The following is an 18,728-nucleotide window of genomic DNA, read 5'->3' on the forward strand; positions in this document are numbered from 1 at the left end:
CGATAGGTAGACCCACAATGCCATTTGGGAGGAAGTTTCAGGATTTTGACCTCATGACATGAAGGAACAGTGATGTATCTCCAAGTCAGGAAGTTGAGGGGCTTGGAGAGGAACTTTGTAGCTGGTGATGTCCCCATGTAGCTACTGCCCTTGTCCTTCTACATGGAATTGGTCATGAATTTGTAAGGTGCTGTCTAAGGATCTTTGACAAATTTCTGCAGTGTTTCTTGCAAATAGAACACAATGCTGCTTTTGAGCCTACTGGCTTGCCATAATTCTCCTTGTGAATTCTGTTTAATTTCTAATGGTGGAATTATTTGTGTGTTATTGGTTATAGTTGGAAATGATAGCTGATGTTACTGCCCACTAAGGATCAAATTGATCACTGGAATGAAGTTAGAAATTAAAATGTAACAATCTCTTCTAGATTCATCCATATCCTCAGGTTCTATGGCGGAGGTTGGAGGGGCCCCACAGAAATTGCTTATTTTGGATGCAAGATCATACACTGCCGCTGTAGCCAACCGAGCGAAGGGTGGAGGTTGTGAGTGTGAAGGTATGCATTATGTGTTAACACAGCTTGTGCTCCTGATCCTGAGATATACCTCAAATCCTTTGCTCCATCAATTTATACTGATCAAGCTTTAAGTAGAATATGGTAGGAGAGTTTTTGTTTGCCTACATAGACTGTAAGGATAAAGACTAGCGTGAGCATGATCAGGATGTAATTCCTCAGAAGCGGAAACCTAGGGGAAGCTTAGTGTGCATGTCTCAATTTATAGGAACTGTTCCAGTCAATTTGTTCATCTGTCTGAGGTTAGTAGATCAAACTTCTAAATCCTTAAACTGCAGCTATCAATAGATAACATTAAGAGTCATCTTCCTGAAAGTGCCATGTATATGAAGATTGATTAATTTTAAACCACTTAAAAGTTAGCTTCATTACTGAAAGTATCATTGGATGTGGTTTTAAAAATTAAACATACCCAGCAAGTATTTATGTGCACTCAGTGTTCTCCTTCTGAAGCCAAGCTGATCATCTTAGAGGGCAGCTCAGAAAGCATGTTTTGTTGATGTATAGCAGCAGAAAACATGTTACTTAAGAAACAATACAGAAGCTGTTCAGAAATTTAGAACACCTCATATCTTTTAGCTAGCACCAGCTCCTGGGATTGCTGTTTGAAGCATAGGATCCAAAAGAAAGAAATCTATATTCTGAGTTGTTTGTTAGCACATATTAAGTGAATTGCATTAATATAAATTTTTAATATTTTTATTGGTTTTAGTTTTGAAGCATTTCTTAGAAGGCAGGGTATAAACTTGAATGTATGATTTTTACTTCAGAGTGCCATAAATCAGAGGGACTGCATCTTTCAGAGGATAGATGTTAGCATACATTATTCCTTTGGCTATATTGGATTTTTGATTTTAGATTTGGCCTGGGGAATTGGGCATGAATGAAATGTGAAAAGACATTTTAAGATGTTTGATGTTGTCTTGTTTGGCGCAATCATTATATTTAGTGCCTTGAAATCCATAGATAATGTTGCAACACTAAACTTACTTGAAATGATAGGAGTTGAGTAATGAGTTTTGACTTTGAAAAGAAGGCAAAAATCGAATCGCTGGTTTCTCTCGCAGACCGATCAGAACACAGAATTGTCTCTCCAATTCAGTATTGGAAGCCAATTAACTATGATCATTTAATAACCAATTGAATACTTCAATAAAGGGTCTTTAGGATCATTCTGGTTGGATGAATTAAAATCAGTCATATGGGTCTTACTTGTAAAATTATGACAGGAATTGATGATTATTTTCCTTGCCTTATATTATGTTACGCTAGCATTGTATACCAGCGTTCTGGGGAGACTGTGTTTAATATGGCAGGCTAGTTATCCACGCTTTGTATCAGGTTCAGCTTGTTCACATATTGATGAGCACCTCTGGAGTAAACCAATCACTTGAACAGCCATTACGTGCTGCGCTGATCAGAATAATAGGCTTTCACGAGAGAGTAAACTTGTTAAGCTGAATAATTCCTTTACCTCTACTTATCTTTGTGAACTGCGGTTTCGTGATCCATGTAACCTATTAATTGGAGGATTGAGATTTGGCTAGGCTTTTTTCTGTAGACCTTGATAAGGTCTGCACTGTTATGTCCATCACAGGCAATGTGTAAATGTTCCCTGCATCCTAGACAGTACCACCAGTGTTGCTACCTACTCCACCCTGATTTTCTGACTCTTGTATTTACTGCAGAATATTATCCAAACTGTGAAGTGATGTTTATGGGAATGGCAAACATTCACTCAATCAGGAACAGCTTCCATTCACTCCGAGCTGTCTGCAGTCAGATGCCAGATCCTGGAAAGTGAGTGCCATATTTCTACCAGTGTAAGCAGTTTCGGGGACTAAGTTACATATACACCTATCTCATTACTTGTTCTCTTCAGAACATACAATCTTTGACTAATATGTATGCAGTTTTACAAAGCATGTGCTGACTGAATTGTGTGTATGTACATATAAATGGTTAATTTCTTAGCATATTTTTTGTAGAGTTAAAAATCTCCCACAGGGAGAAAGAAAAATGAATGGTAAACAAAACAGATGAAAAATCTTATTAAAAGGTGTGTTTTTAAGTAATGAGGAAGGGTTAATGGAAAGAAGATCTGAAGGAAGAAATTTGTGTGTAGGCAGTTGTAAATGGATATATTCGTTTTGCGTTAGTAGGAATGTGATAACTACTCTCGAGTGAACTTTAACAAACTTTATTAAACATAACTATTTACAAAGCACAGTAAAAGGGGACATGCTGCTGCACCCTAATAGAATTGGCCATCATTTCTGTGAGATCTGGTGTCATGATGACATAGTTCCATTTGTACCTGCTCAGTAGCAATCCTGAGAGTAATGATACAATTCCCTTTATATCTTGCCGAAGTTCCTTTATTGTATCCCATTTAACAGCTAGCATTTAACTAGTTGCAGTTGACTCTTTATTCCACTTGCCCAGCTACCCCCATCCACCCTCCATAAGTCTCTGATTGGCGGCATTAATCTCCAGCAGAATTCTCAGCTTTCAGTAGGGCATATGGGATGCACGGTCAGACTTATTGTCTGGGAGGGTGAGCACAGGAATGACCGTTGCACTGCAGCTTAGAGTGTTTCAGTAACTCCCTCAAATAAAAGTGCATCATTGTCATTGAGGAAAGATACTTGTGGATCAGGGTCTACACAGGTTTTCTGAAAAGCACTGTGATCTGCAGGCATAATGCCCAATTTAATTTACTCCCAGATTTTTTTCAGAAGGTCATCTTTATACTGCAGATGAACTTCATCCCGAACACTGTGTCACACTGATAGTCTTCTGCAAACCTGAATTCCTTTCCTTCTGAGGAGTGTCTTTTTTAAGTATAAGATCGTCACTCAATTGCAAGTGAAAATTTTCATCAGCTAATAGTGCACAGTGATTTTTGGGTTTTGGCCATCTCCAAAAACCCGAGACAGTTGCCTCCTTCAATATGTTGTACCATTTGCAAGAGAATATTGGCCATCTCCGCAATTAATTCCTGGAAACATGCTTCAAGTTTTGATTTTGTAGTCTCTAAGGTTTGATTGCATTGTGTCGCTGCCAAGAAATGGACTTTTCGGTCAACTATCTTTTTATTTATTTAGACTTCAACAATTGTTGTTGAATTGTGAGATGTTCAAGATCTTAGATGCTCTAATCTAAGCTCTGTCAAAGGCATTCCATGTTATTTTAAAGCTGTAAACGTAGATCCCTGGGTAAAACATCTCAAGGGAGTATGTCACATGTTGATGTTTTGTGTATATACGTAATGCAACTCATCAATTTCACTTACTTCCATTGGTGACTGAACTAGTGAACAGTTTTGCTTCTGCATGCCTGTAGTGGTTCGACTGTCTAGACAAGGAGAAGTTTCTTCTGACTGTGACTGCAGTTGCTGTTCATGCCTCTCCTTGGTAGACTCTCTGAAGTAGGGAAAACAGCCTTATCTCTTTTTGTTTTTGTTACCTCCTCCATATAAGGATTGATTCTCCTTTTACAAGAGACAGCTGAGGTTTCTGGAACTGTCAGCTGAATCCATGATTTCAAATCCCATAAAATGAATGATGTTGGTCCCCGAAATATATCCTGAAAGAGCAAGCCAGTGTCTGCAATGTCTTCTGGCGGCTGGTCACCATCTTTGGTACTTTTGTACCCTTGACTTCTGTAGCTTCTCCTTTGAAAGTTATTATTGGAAAAACTGCCTTTGTCGTCCTAACGCTGGAGAGTCAGCAGTGGTGAGTGATACTTGGCAAATTGAATCAACATGGAGATAGTTAGAACTGCACGTGCTGGAGATCAGAGTGGATAAAGATTAGATTAGATTTCTGACAAAGTGGAACTGGGCGCTTCAGCGCAACAAGTCTCCACACCAGACCCATTCCCCTCTCCTATATTTACCCCTAACTAATGCATCTAACACTATGGGCGATTTAGCATGGCCATTTCACCTGACATGCACATCTTTGGATTGTGTGAAGAAACTGGAGCACCTGGAGGAAACCCACGCAGACACGGGGAGAATGTGGAAAGTCCACATGCAGTTGCCTGAGGTGGGAATTGAACCTGGGTCCCAGGCGCTATGAGGCAGCAGTGCGAACCACTGAGCCACCATGCTGCCCCAAGAAAAGCAATGACAAGCACAGGCCCTGCAAGTGCGAACCTGCCACTTGCGAACACCAGTGATACACCTGGTCAGTGTCGGGATTGAACTCACGACCTTGGCGTATTAGCACCACGCTGTAATCATCTGAGCTAACGGACCTATACAAAACGTGGAGCTGGATAAGGCACAGCAGGTCAAGCAGCAACAGAGGAGGAGGGGAGTTGATGTTTCAGGTCAGAACCTTTCATCAGGACTTGGGGAGGAGAAGGGAACTGCAAAATAAAAGGAGAGGGGGCACGTGTGGGGCAAAGGTGGATGGATGGCGATTGGTGGATGCAGATAGAAGGTGGTTGTGATTGATCATTAGGAAGGGTGGAATGGATAGGTGGTAAGGAAGATGGACAGGTAGGGTCAGGTTAAGGAAGCGGGGTGGAGAGGGAGGGCTGGGCCTGCATTGAGGTAGGAGGTGGGCAAATTTGGAAGCTGGTGAATGCCATGTTAAGCTGTATGGTAATAAACTCCAAGGCAGAAGATGAGGTGTTCTTCCTCCAGTTTGCGTATGGCCTTGTGTTGACGGCTCAGGGGGCCCAGGATCAACATGCGGCCATAAGTGGTGCAAAACCTGACCCACATCTCCCCACTCACCTCTGTCCAAGGCCCCAAAGAATTATTCCAAGTCCGGCAAAGATTCACGTGCATTTTGTCTAACCTGATTTATTGCATCCATTGCTCCCGATGAGGTCTCCTCTACATTGAAGAGACTGAGTGCAATTTCACAGAGCAGTTCAGGGAACATTTATGGCCCAGACGCTCCAATTAACCCCACCTTTCAGTTGCCATCCATTTCAACTCCCCCAATGACATGTCTGTTCTCCACTGTCAACATAAGGCAACACGCTAACTGGAGATAGAACATCTTCCACCTTGAGCGCTTAGAACCATATGGCCTTAATATAGAATTCACCAGCTTCCAAATCTCCTCACCCTTCCCCCTTAACCTGACCCTACCTGTCCATCTTCCTTCCCACTTATCTGCTCCATTCTTCCCACTGACCACTACCTGCATCCACCTATCGCCATCCCACCCATCTTTCCCCAGCCCCATTCCTCTATTTATTTCATTGTCTCCTTCCCCTCCCCCAGTCCTGATGAAAGCTTCTGACCTGAAACATTGCCTCCTCTGATGCTGCTTGACCTGCTGTGCTTTTTCCAGCTCCACTCTTTATCCGGATTGAATCAACTTCAATGCTTCCAGTGTCTTCTAACTGAAGAATATTTTGGGGTGGCACGGTGCTCAGTGGTTAGCACTGCTGCCTCACAGTGCCAGGGACCCGGGTTCAATTCCTGCCTTGGGTAACTGTCTGTGTGGAGTTTGCACATTCTCCCCGTGTCTGCCTGGGTTTCCTCCAGGTGCTCCAGTTTCCTCCCACAATCCAAAGATATGTAGGTAAGGTGAATTGACCATGTTAAATTGCCTGTAGTGTTAGGTAAATGAAAGGGGGTGGGTTGCTCTTCGGAGGGTCGATGTGGGCTTGGGCTAAAGGGCCTCTTTCCACACTGTAGGGAATCTAAAAAAATCTAAATCGAAATCAATGTATGCAACTCTACTTAAAAACAAAGCATAATATCTTGGAATGATATACAGGGTGTCTGTAATCTCTTTTTCTTTGTAGCAAAGTGTAGCATGCAACAGCCCTTTCACTCTGATTTTAGTACCTTTGGTGCCCCCAAATTGAATAGAGGACATTCCAAGGTATTTTTTTTGTTAACCATGGCATCGCCTCCAAAAGATTGCCTGCATCCATCTCTGTACCAATTGGAAGTTTTCTTGTCATTTGTATCTGCACAGCAGAAATTATCCTGTGAGTCTATATGATCAAGCAAGTCAGAATGTTGCAGTGGATTTGGAGCAGATAGATTTTATTTTGTCTCACTGTGTTCCTTACAATTTGGACACACTCAAACTGCTTTGATCAGTGTTTAATTTGCTGCATAGGCGTGATATGATTTCTCTCTGACTCTTACTTTTAGAAAAAGAAAACTGGAAAGTTGGGTTACCATCAGTTGGGTTTCTTAATGGCATCAACTGTCCCCTCTTTCTTCATGTGCTTGTTTTAGTGACATTTCTGAGTCTTGTTCCTTTCACATTACTGCACATACCTTTGCTTAACTGTAATAATTCATTGACCACAGCTGATTTTATTTTTTCCCCTATGATTGATGTATTCCTTTGTCTTTTGTTGACAGTTGGCTTTCAGCTCTGGAGAGCACCAAGTGGCTGCAACACTTATCTGTGATGTTGAAGGCAGCTATACTGGTTGCAAACGTGGTGGACAGGGAAGGCAGGCCAGTCCTTGTGCACTGCTCTGATGGATGGGATCGCACTCCACAGATAGTAGCGCTGGCCAAGATTTTGCTAGACCCTTATTATAGGACGATTGAGGTATGTTCAAGCCTTCTATTAGTGACGTTGATCTCTTTATGGTGCAGTTTACTACATGTTTCGTGCTATGATTTAGAATGCTCCAAACTGACTCGATATAATCCAATTCTGCTGAATGCTTGAAGCCCATTGAAGAGCTCATCTTCATTCCTTCTGACCAAGCTCTTGAAAGTGAAAGATGTTGTGTTTAGGATAATTTCAGGAACTCTGACTTGACTGAAAGAAAAACAATTAGACAATATGTAAAGAAGAGCAATGCACTCAATAATGAAATGAACAATGCTTCTGTCCTCTTTAATAGTTTGAGAGTAAGCTTCAACTGAGAAACTGGACTTCAATATTTTGCTTTTGCTGCATAATTTGTTCAGAATTCTGAGCTAGGGCAGCACAAAAAATTCATAAACAGGACTAAAACTGGGAATAGCTTAACATGAAACAGGCATCCAAAGCTGACCCAGGCAGGTAGGAAAAGGGCAAAGAAATTGAAGCTAGTAAAGTAATTTAAACCGCAACAATCTTCTCATCAAAGGACATAATCATCAAGTAATGTAAAGTTTGTGCTGTTCTTCAGAAATCTTGTCCTGAAGTTCTCTAACTGGATGAAATAGCATTTTAGTGATGCTTAGTCTTTTTATAGAAGACTCCTTTTTGTTAATCCTTATTAAATTTAAGTCAGCACTAATGGCTGGGTCACCAGGTAACTAAGTTTGCTATTTGCATAAGTTTCATAAATGTAACTGCCACCTTTATCGATATAACATGTTAATAAACTTAAAAAAGCAAACATGATCAAAGCTACCCATAGAATTAGGACTCAACGGTACAAAATCCACATCTTGCTTTTTACACATTTTTTTTGTGAGCTTCAGGTTCCTCAAAGATACTCCGTCTGCACTGCACACCTTAACATACCACCAATGCAATATTTTGCATTCACTCCAGCAAACCTATGACCCTTCGCATTGTCAGGTAGTGCTGTTAGCGTTTTGGGCCTGCACATCCTCAGTTTGGTTGAGGTTGCCCAAATCCCTCCCACAAAAGGAACATCACATCCATAAAGCCAAAGATTTTCAGCCCATTGATGGGTTGGATTTGGATGTGGATATGTGACTTATCTATCGTAATTATAGGCAGTGTTGCAACTGGAATGACATTTATTACAATAAAGCTGTTTTTATTATTGTCCAGATATTCATTTTGAAATAATGCCATTCATTCAGAGTAACTGAGTTAGATTTGTGATTGTCATCTAGCACAAAAGTGGTATAAAGGCAGAGGATTTGTTATCGCCATAACAAAGATGCTGTAAATAACTAGCAACAACATGATCTCTCTGACTTCAGAAAAGCATTTATACATTTTTTTTTAATGGGAATGTGATCGTGAAAACATGACTCCATCATTGAATCTAAGGGAAGATAATAGAATGGGAAACCACTGTTAATCTGAAACATTGAAAGTCAGTGGATCCGCTAACATCTGAAACAGACATGGCTATTTAAGTGAACTCCCAACATCAGAAGTGACTCCAAAATTATTATTTTTTTTTCTTTAATTTCCTAATGGGTGGTATTCAAGTTTTAAGTCAATATTGTACATTTTGTCATTTTATTGCATCCTGTCATTAGATTTTGAAATCAGTAATACTGTTTCTTAATTTACAGGGATTCCAGGTTCTGGTGGAAACAGAGTGGCTGGATTTTGGTCATAAATTTGGTGATCGATGTGGCCACTCTGAAAATCTGGACGACTTGAGTGAGCAGTGCCCAGTGTTTTTGCAGTGGCTGGACTGTGTTCATCAGCTTTTGAAGCAGTTCCCTTGTCTCTTTGAGTTTAGTGATGCATTCCTTGTAAGTATTCTATGCAACAAGAATTGTGTTTAATCAATAAACAACTCAGTTTTTACATCCAAACCAGCTCGCAATTCTTTAATACCTGTAACCTAATAAAATCTCTAAAGTTTTCACAAAAGCATTTATTTATATATAATCTACATAAAGCAATATTAGGACAGATGGCCAAAAGCTTAAATGGAGAAATGTGCTTTAAGCATACCTGAAGGGAAGGAAGAGGGTTAGCCAGCTGCTGATATTTACAGAGGGAATTATTGAGCTGAGAGTCTAAATCACTGAAGGCATGTTCACCGGTGGGGCAGTTGAACTGGAGATGGTCAAGAGGCTATAATTAGATGTGAAGGATTGTGGACCTGGAAGAGATTAAATTGAGAGGTTAAAGCCAAAATTAAACTTCAAAATTGATGTATTGCTTGGCTAAGTGACTGAGATCCAGTGTAAGTCATCAGGCATTTATTAGGGGTAAGGAATGAATTCAACTTGGCAGCATATACCCTTATAAAATGCTAATAACTATAGATCATCTCTCAGAAGAATACTTGGCTCTCTGTAAAACTCAATTCCAAGACAAAGAAATCATTTCCATATCTGACAGACTCATGCAGCAACTTTTTCGTGGGTGAGATGCAAAGAAAAAATTGTTTAATGTGCAGTCACTGTCTCTCTAATAGTCTTAATTTATTTTCTGGATTTTGTTTGGTCTCACTCAATATTACTGTGATAGTTTGTTCTTTAAAACTTCTTTCTGTGCTCCAAATACACAATCCAGCATAATCCTTGTTTCACCTAGTTATTTATTGAGCTGTCACAACAATAGATACCTTTTGACTCCTCCTTCAGATTTGCTGCATTCATCACAGTTTCAAAACCCAAACTTGGGTATGATAGTTCCTTTTACATTTTGAATCTTGTTCACCTGCTGTTTGATCATGAACTCTTCAGATTTATTTCTCAGTTGATAATATATGGTCAAGTGTTTATTATTAATATTGAAATATATTGTTGGAATTTTGTACCTGAGCCCACTGTCCTATTTATTTCTCCATAGGTAAAGCTGGTGCAACATACATATTCATGTCTCTATGGAACATTCCTTTGTAACAATAGCAGAGAGCGAGAGGCACGCAACATCTATAAGCGCACATGCTCAATCTGGTCACTGTTGCGAACTGGGAATAAAAACTTCCAGAACTACCTATACATCCCCAGTGGCGAAACGGTGAGCACCATTCAAATCAATCCTAGTCAAGGCCACCCTAAACTGGACTGTTGAAATACAAGCCTAAGTCAGTCAGGTAGCATCTGTGGAGAGAAACAGAGTTTACATTTTAGGTTGTGATGCCCTGTCATCAGAACTGATACTGCTTGACCCACTGAGTATTTCCAGCTCTTTGTTTTTATGATCCTAAAAGTAAGTTTGTTCTGAGTTATCTCACACAGAGTAGGCCAGGGATAGTATACATGACTTAGAATCACGCTGGGTGATTCTTTTATGTCAATGGTAATCTTTATTGCTGTTATGCAATGACAGATGAGAAATTGTGCTAAAAATTTTTTTTTTGATTAAAAGCTGTAACTTCCTTTGACAGGTTTTACACCCAGTGTGTCACGTTCGGGCACTTCATGTGTGGACAGCTGTGTATCTGCCTATTTCATCCCCATGTGTACCAGCTGGCAGTGCTGATCTCTGCCTTTCCCGAAGTGGAGCAGCAGAGGAACGAAATGGAAAGTCATTGGACCGGTGTGTAGACTGTGTTTACTATTCTGGTCAGTTGTATTGAAGTGCAGTTAATATTTATTGTGCCTTCACAACTCAGATTAATGCAACAGCTTTTAATAAGATTTGGATGCGTTGAGAAACCGATCGTAATCCAGTGAACTTTTAACGGATTCGTGGAGTGGTGCATTTAAGATCCCCATTCTGTCTCAGCAAGTCATATTAAAAACTTTCAAAGAATAATTTACTTGGTTCTACTCATCTACTTTATCCCCATTTTTGTACATTTGGTTTTCCATCAAGTCTTTATCCAATTCCATTTTGAAGGCTACTTTTGAATCTGTATATAAGACTCCATTAAATGGTATGATATATATTCTAGCTTAAAAATGTGTTGCTGGAAAAGCGCAGCAGGTCAGGCAGCATCCAAGGAGAAGGAGAATCGACGTGAAGGGCTTAACGTCGATTCTCCTTCTTCTTGGATGCTGCCTGACCTGCTGTGCTTTTCCAGCAACACATTTTTAAGCTCCTGATCTCCAGCATCTGCAATCCTCACTTTCTCCTGATATATATTCTAACCAGTTGTGCAAAATGTTTGTCATTGGCTGCTGGTTTCTTTCCCAATCACTTTCAATTTGTTCTCTCTAGTTATCAATCCTTGCACTTATTGGAAGCAGTTTCTTTATTTACTCTATCCAAGCACTTAAACCCATCTATCAAATCCCTTGGCCATCTTTGTTGTAAGAAAAATAACCTCAGCTTCTCCAAGTCATCTATATAACTGTAATGTCTCTCCTTTCTTATCCAGCATTTCACCATCTAATGATGTTCCTCTTGAGAGTCAACCCCCCCATAGCTGCTCCATACTCAACAGATGGAGTTGCTGCAAAACTATTGCAGTTAATTTGGAAAAGAGACAAGTTTCGGTGAAGCATTCAGCTTCTCCTGGCAATTGAGAGCAGTAACAGTTGAGCATTGACCAAAATTTGCATTCACTGCCAGTAGGGAAGAGGGAGAGGATGAAGCATCAATTGATGTAGTAGGTAAATCTTTTAAGAGACCAAATGTAACTATAGCTTACAAAGCTGAACTCTACCTCCTAATCATGAAAGACTGTTTCTGAAGAATAACTTTTGACAGCCCTGAATTAAACTGCAAGAGTCCTTCAGAAGGGTCACTGGACCTGAAAAGTTAACTCTGGTTTCATTCTGTAGATGCTGCCAGACCTGCTGAGTTTTTCCAGTAGTTTCTGTTTTTGTTAATAATTGTTTACTTGTAGCTAGTGTCTATTTGTAAGAAATACTAATTCTTGTTGAGGAGAGAAACCAGGTCCATGCTGTGTCAACCTGGTGCTGAAAGTCAGGCACATTGGGGAATTCTGCATATTTTTAAAAAATCTTTTGCTTTTGTGATAACTCCAGAAAAGGTGAAATTTTATTTCCAGTGTGCTTCCCTGGTGAGGTGACCATATAAGTAACCCCATACATGCCTTATGGAATGTTTTTTGAAAATCCTTCATATGACATTCACCATTTCCACTGATCTACTTTGCTTCTTACACCTTCAGAAACTTATTGCCCTTTCTTAAAACAGTGATGCTAATATATTGTGTGTCTAACCATTTAAAGTTCTCAGAAGTGCTGTACTATCATGATCTCAGTAATAGATTTTATCATTTATCCCTACCACTTAGGTCAAACTAAATAACCATAGCTCCTTATTTTCTCTGTCTCCTTTTCTTGAATATGTCTGATATCTCCAAGTCCACAAAATCATGCCAGAATTTAGAGAATTGTGGAAGATCAGCAATGCATTCACGAGCTGTGTAGGCACTTCTTTTGGAACCATTAATGTATGCCATCAAGCCCAGATGCTTTGTCAACTTTTAGTTGCATTAATTTTTCCAGTACTTTATTTATTTCCCAGTAAAAGCTACTTTGTTTCTCACTCATTAGATCATTAGTCCTCTGCCATTTACTGTGCGTTTTTATGTTTGTATTGTGAAGACAGATGGTAAATGTGTGTCTGGCATTTTTTTTTATTCTCCACTATAATTTCTTTCTCTGCCTCTGAGGAATCCATTTTGCTCCTCTTCATTTTTATATAGTTATAGAAGCCTTTCAATAAATTTATATTTCTTACTGGTTTACTCTTGTATACGATATTTTCCCTCCCAAGTTCTTAGTTATGTTTTGCTGATTTTTAAAACCCTCCGTACACTGTTAGTAATCGATAACTTGCAAACCTCCATGCAAGTCCAGTGTCAGTAGGCATCTGTTCTTGAAATCCTATGATGAGATATGGGATTTTATTGTGAAACAATCCGTAAAGTAATTGTAATGAGAGCAAGTATTTGGAAAGAGCTAAATTCACTAAAAAAAATCATTGGGTGGCTGTGGAGGAAGAAGTTAGAAGCTGCAGATTCTTCTTTGACATGATGTGAATAGTGGGAGTCGGTTTCTTCCCTCCATGTCACGTTCCTTTGGATCGTAAGCATGTTTTAAACTGCTGGTGTTCTTCCTTTCCCTCCCATCTTTTGTGTGAAATGGGAGAACAAGGTCTTCAGACAGTGCTGCTTCCTGTGCTCTGACCAATATTTGTCCTTCAATCAATGTAAACAAAAGAAATTGTCGCACTCCTAAGTGTAAATTGACATTTCCTAAGTTACAGCAGGGGCTGGACTTGAAAAATATTTAATTCCCTCAAAGTTGCTTAGATGGTTGTGGAAGTTACTATAAAATGCAAGATTTATTTATCAGTGAAGTTTCTAAATCCGTTGTCAGCAGTTGACTTGTCCCTGATTGAAATAAGAATTTGAATGACAGAGCCGATTAGTGGAATGAGATGAATGTGCTCTAATCAAGAGCAGGTATTACAATAATCAGGCACCTTGTATATGGTCAATGCTGCTGATTTAATTTTTTCTGTGCAGGTGAAGCAAAAACATAGATCTTTGAAACAATAAAATTATTCCTGAAAATTAACATTTCTAATCAACAACTTTTAGAAATTTTTTCTGCTGAAATTGAAAAACAAGACCTTGAGGTATTTCATACAAGATGTTTAATTTCAAGCATTTGTTTTCTGTATTTTGTGTCCATCTTTTGAAATCATTAGAAACTTGCTATATCTGACATGGAGTAGACATCTTTAGAGCAAACATAAGATTTTGGAAAGCCCAGATTAAAATATATACCTATATTATATTGAAATTTCTTCATTATTAGACTGGATTGCCACTGCAGACACAGTGGATCTGCCTGCATCAGACATTGTTGTCACTTATAGACTTTAACGATTTTTTGACTGTCCATTCTTTTACTGCCCAAATCTCTCCCCCTAATAGTGTGGGAATTAATTCAGTTTCTGTTATCCCCTCTTGCTTCACTTTCTGTTCTGATCACAGCATTTGACTAGTTTGCTCCATATTTAACCTCTTGTTTAGAAACTCCTATCTTGAAGTGACTGAGATCTAGTCTCCTCTTCTCTTCGTTGAAGCTTTAGAACTGTTGCAAATGCTGCATGTTGAGGATTGGAAACTTGGCAAATCTGAGATTGGCACAAATACCAACATCATCCTGGAGATAATGGAACAGTGGTCATTTCACTGGATTAGTAATCCAGAGGACCCAGTGAATTTTCATGGATGTAGGTTCAAATCCCACCATGGCAATTTGTGAACCTGGATTTCAATGAATAACTTTAGAACTGAACCTCTAACTGAAACCTCTTAACTACCATTGGTTGTCACTTTAAAAAAAAAATGTCCAATATTCTGCAGGGAAGGATCACCTTTATTTGGTCCAGCCTATATTTGACAAAACTCCACAGCAACGTGGTTGACTCTTAATTGTCTTCTGGAATGGCCTTGTAAACCACTCCATGGACAATAAACAATGCTCACATTCCACTAAAAAATTTAAAAAGTTAGTTTGAATTTTGCATTTATTGTGTAAATTCTATTGACTCTTTGTTTCTTTTTAGATTACCGAAAGCCCGGTCTGTGGACAATCTTCCTTTGGCTTGTGACAGTGGGACTCCATTGACAAGAACATCCAGTGATCCGAACATAAACCAACATTGTCAGGAAGGATGTCTCACTCCAGAGCCTAAAAACATACCGATGCTGGCTGTACATGATGGCTGTGCTGTGCCTGATGGCCCTGATGCACCTGATGTTTCTGAAAGTGGGGCTGCAACACCACATCCTGAGCAAGAAGTACTTGGCTTAATACATCCAGTAGAAACAGCAGAGGAAGCTAGAGAAGAAAATCTATTTCATAACCTTCCTCTCCCTAAAGAGGAGGAAGAATTGGCCGAAAGCAGAAATCCGAATGAAAGGACAGAGTACTGCAGAAACCTCAAACCATTAACTCACCCCAAAGACACTCAACAGCAGGAACCTTTACATCATCTTAGCATTAATGTAATAGCCAACAAAGAAACTGAAGAAAAAACACTTAAGGTTACTGCAAAGGATGAAGTAACTCTGGATAAACCAAAAGAATGTAGGGTTTATGAAAATCTCCCAGGTCATGGTGAGCCATTTATATCAAACCCATCTGCAAAGACCATCTCGGGCACTAGTCAGTTATCAGGATATGAGGGCAATCCTGCTTTACAACCCTACCTCCACTCTGTGGCAGATGTGCTTAATATCAAGGAGAAAGTTTCAACTATGCAGAGCTCCACAGAGACTGTGACTGAGGACAGGGCTAAAGCAGATGGTTTCTCTTTCCCCAAAGACTTGAATTTTGGGAAGAATGGTGTCCTGCTTGCAAATGGACTTCAAAATGTAGCAGAACAATGTAAGTTTGGGAGGACAGCAATAGAGAATGTGAGGACTACCAGAAAACACATTTGTCAGAGTCAGTTCAGTGACTTTTCATTATTAGCTTCCAACTGGGAAAATGTACAGGGTTTGGTAAAATCTGCCTATAGCGGAGAGACAAGTCACCGGAAAGTCAAACTGAATGGTTGTCATTATAAAAGACTAAATAATAAGCACCTGAGAGTGGGTTCTGCCATGAGTGGACACTACCTGCTTAAAGAAGAACAATTAGGAGCACTTAAAAGTCTCCGACAATCCCACCAGACCCATTCCAGCCTTTATTCATTAGGATCAAATGTAAAGACTTGTGGTTTTTACGTTGTCTCAATGGAGACAACTTCAACCAGTTGGACAGATTGCTCCCACAACTTTGGAGATGTCACCGAGCTATGTAGATGATGATGGATTACCATTTCCTGTAGATGCTGTTCAACAAAGGTTACGACAAATTGAGGCAACTTACAAGCAGGAGGTAGAATTACTTCGTCGACAGGTTCATGAACTTCAGATGCGACTAGACAGTCAGCAGTACTGTGCATCCCCAGTGGAGCTGGATATTGACTACGGGGATGACTTTGTAAGTGAAGAGAGTCTTTTAACAACTTATGACAATTTTTGTTCAGGGTGACAAAAGAGCATGCCTTTATTTAACAACTTTAAATCCTCAAAGTCCCAAAGACTTCACTGCCTATGAAGTGTGGTGACTGTAATGTAGTGAAGTACAACAGCAATTAGCACACAGGCTAGCTTCATAAATGGCCATGATGTGAAATTCACCATGTCAGATGAAGGATGAATACTGGCAAGAAAGCTGAGAACTCTTCTGATCCCTTTTTTAAAAGTGCTGTGGGATCTTTTGCATTATAGAGGTCCAAAAGGCAGCAACTGTAATAATACAGCAGTCCCTGAAGTCTCACCTTGACTTGCATGCTGAAATTTCTGGCCTCGCACTTAAATTTAGACCCCTTTACCTTGGGCAAGGGTTCCCACACTGGTTCCCATGGCTGATGTCTGACACTTAAGGTATTAAATGCCAATATTAATTATTATCTCAAAAGTTCAGCAACTTTACCCCATTTCTCTTTATCTCAACTAAATTTTTTGACTTCTGCTGAAATGCTTTTCCAAGTTAATAGCTTTACATTACATATTTGTCAGATTCTTCCAATGTAAGGTTGGACATGTTTCAAACCCACTTATTTTTGAGAGCACCTCAGTCATGTCTAACCTTGTTTATCCCAAAGCGTTTTTTTAAGAAACTGGATGGGAGGTATTAAGTCAAGAGAGTTTAGAAAGGGAATTTCAAAGTGTGGTCATAATGTGGTTGAAGGGATAGGTACCGATATCAGGATGAAGAGAATCCATAAACATGGCCAGTTCAGAGGCATATTGAATCAAGGCTGTAACATGAATAAGCTGAAGTAGACTTTGACCATTTCTGCTACTCAACCAGATTGAAGCTAATATGTATCTCAAATCCACCTTCCCTATCCCTTAAACTCCTCATACCAAAGATATTGATTAAACTCGGTGATTGAGCATGCACAGCTCTAGGCTGAAGCTTCAGAACCCTTTGAGTAAAGAGACGTGTCATTTCATAACCAAATAGCCAGCCCCTTATTCTAGGAATCTGACCCATGTTCTAGATATCCTAGCCAGGCCAAAGATTTTCTCACCATTTGATCTGCCAAACCCCTTATTTTTATATGTTTCAATTAAATTATCTGTCATTCGTTTAAACTCCAGGGAATGCAAGCTTATTCTACTCATTGGCCCACTTAAGACAATCCTACATTGCAGGTACTAGTCCATCGAACCATTGTTGCACTCTGTCAGGGGAAGGTATACCCTTCCTTGGCTATAGAGATCAAACTGCACACAGCATTCCAGACGTGGCCCCACAAATGCCCTGTATAAGTGGAGTAAGTTATGTTTATTCTTGTATTGCAATTAATGTTGTAGAGACTGTGTTGGAGCTGTACTGTCACCTGACTAGTAATCCAGATGCCCAGGCTAAGGCTATGAGCAGGTTATGAGTAAATGGGGCTGTTGCAATTTGGAATACAGGCAACAGATGTTAACTATTCTCACGATTACGTTGGAGTCAGCAGTGACTTGTTCAAGACAGCATTTTGCACAGATGTTTAATACCTCTAAGAATAAATAAGTAAAATGATAGATCGATGGATCAGATCTCATCAATGTAGATAAACAGCATCAAGGCATACTATTTAAAGATATTGCTAAGAAACAGAATGTGGAAAGGGAATAAAGGCCAAAGACATGTAATTGTAAGGTTATGGGAAAGTCATTGCTAGAGATGCTCTGAGTATGATTATGAGATCAGTAAATGGCTCACTGAGATAGCTAGCAGAGGTGTGATTGACTGACTGTCCAAACCCCAAGAGATCAGTAGGAGTTAATAAATCACACTCATAAAGAGATGTAATTTGAGTCACACCCATGCATCATTGTCACTGTTAACAGTGAGCTATGGCCTGAATATTTTTCTCTTCCTGTTCTAAGTTACTGAAGTGACATACAGTGACAGCTAATTGTGATCTGGTAACCAAACACAGACTAAGGGCTTTCTAACCTATTTGGCTTGGCGCGACAGCAAGTTGGGACTTCTATCACTGAACAATTGAGAAGCCTACACTTCCATTTTATAACACTTGGAATGGAGTTCAGTGCCAGTGGATTTTGCAGTCTGTTTCTTGGGTGTAATGCTCCATGTTTTAGTGTGCAAATGCAATTTTCTTTCTTTTCCTTTTCTTTCTCCTATAAGAACATTGTTAGTCGATTCCTTTAACTGTCAGTTAGAAGTAGTCTTCTCCGTATTCTGTTCAACATTTAGTGCGAGAGATAAAGTTGTAATCCAGAAACATTAAGCTACAGTTTGCTCATTGTAACCTAACTATATATAGAGTAGGATTAAACTATTTTCCATATAACAATGGGTATCACGTCCAATTATCTATACTAAATAGCTACTTAAAATCAAGTGTGTGTGTGTGTAAATATGGGACCCCTGAAGAGCAGGACACTTTCTATTGTTCTGCCTCCTCTCGTAATGTGTCTGCTTATAGCTTTCTCTCTGGCCAAATATAGCATCCCTTCATGAAAATTAGGTAAAATTCTGATCCAAAGTCTATAATTTCAACTTGGAGTTCAAGTACTCTTAAGTCACTCTCACTGCAGGAAA

General features: G+C 39.5%; 1 protein-coding gene across 1 annotated transcript in view; it reads left to right on the forward strand.

Moving 5' to 3' along the window:
• Positions 1-18,728, forward strand: part of LOC148141894 (phosphatidylinositol-3,5-bisphosphate 3-phosphatase MTMR4-like) — a 62,646-nt gene that overhangs the window by 29,596 nt on the left and 14,322 nt on the right. Inside the window, 8 exon segments of the mRNA XM_087977127.1 lie at positions 428-556; positions 2,263-2,374; positions 6,927-7,122; positions 8,787-8,972; positions 10,024-10,194; positions 10,565-10,716; positions 14,677-15,843; positions 15,845-16,100. Of these exon segments, the coding sequence (XP_087833253.1) occupies positions 428-556; positions 2,263-2,374; positions 6,927-7,122; positions 8,787-8,972; positions 10,024-10,194; positions 10,565-10,716; positions 14,677-15,843; positions 15,845-16,100 (2,369 nt within the window).

Source organism: Chiloscyllium plagiosum, unplaced genomic scaffold (genome assembly GCF_037043375.1).
Source record: "Chiloscyllium plagiosum isolate Xiang-an unplaced genomic scaffold, Cpla_swu_hap1 HiC_scaffold_31, whole genome shotgun sequence".
Classification (NCBI taxonomy): Eukaryota; Metazoa; Chordata; class Chondrichthyes; order Orectolobiformes; family Hemiscylliidae; genus Chiloscyllium; species Chiloscyllium plagiosum.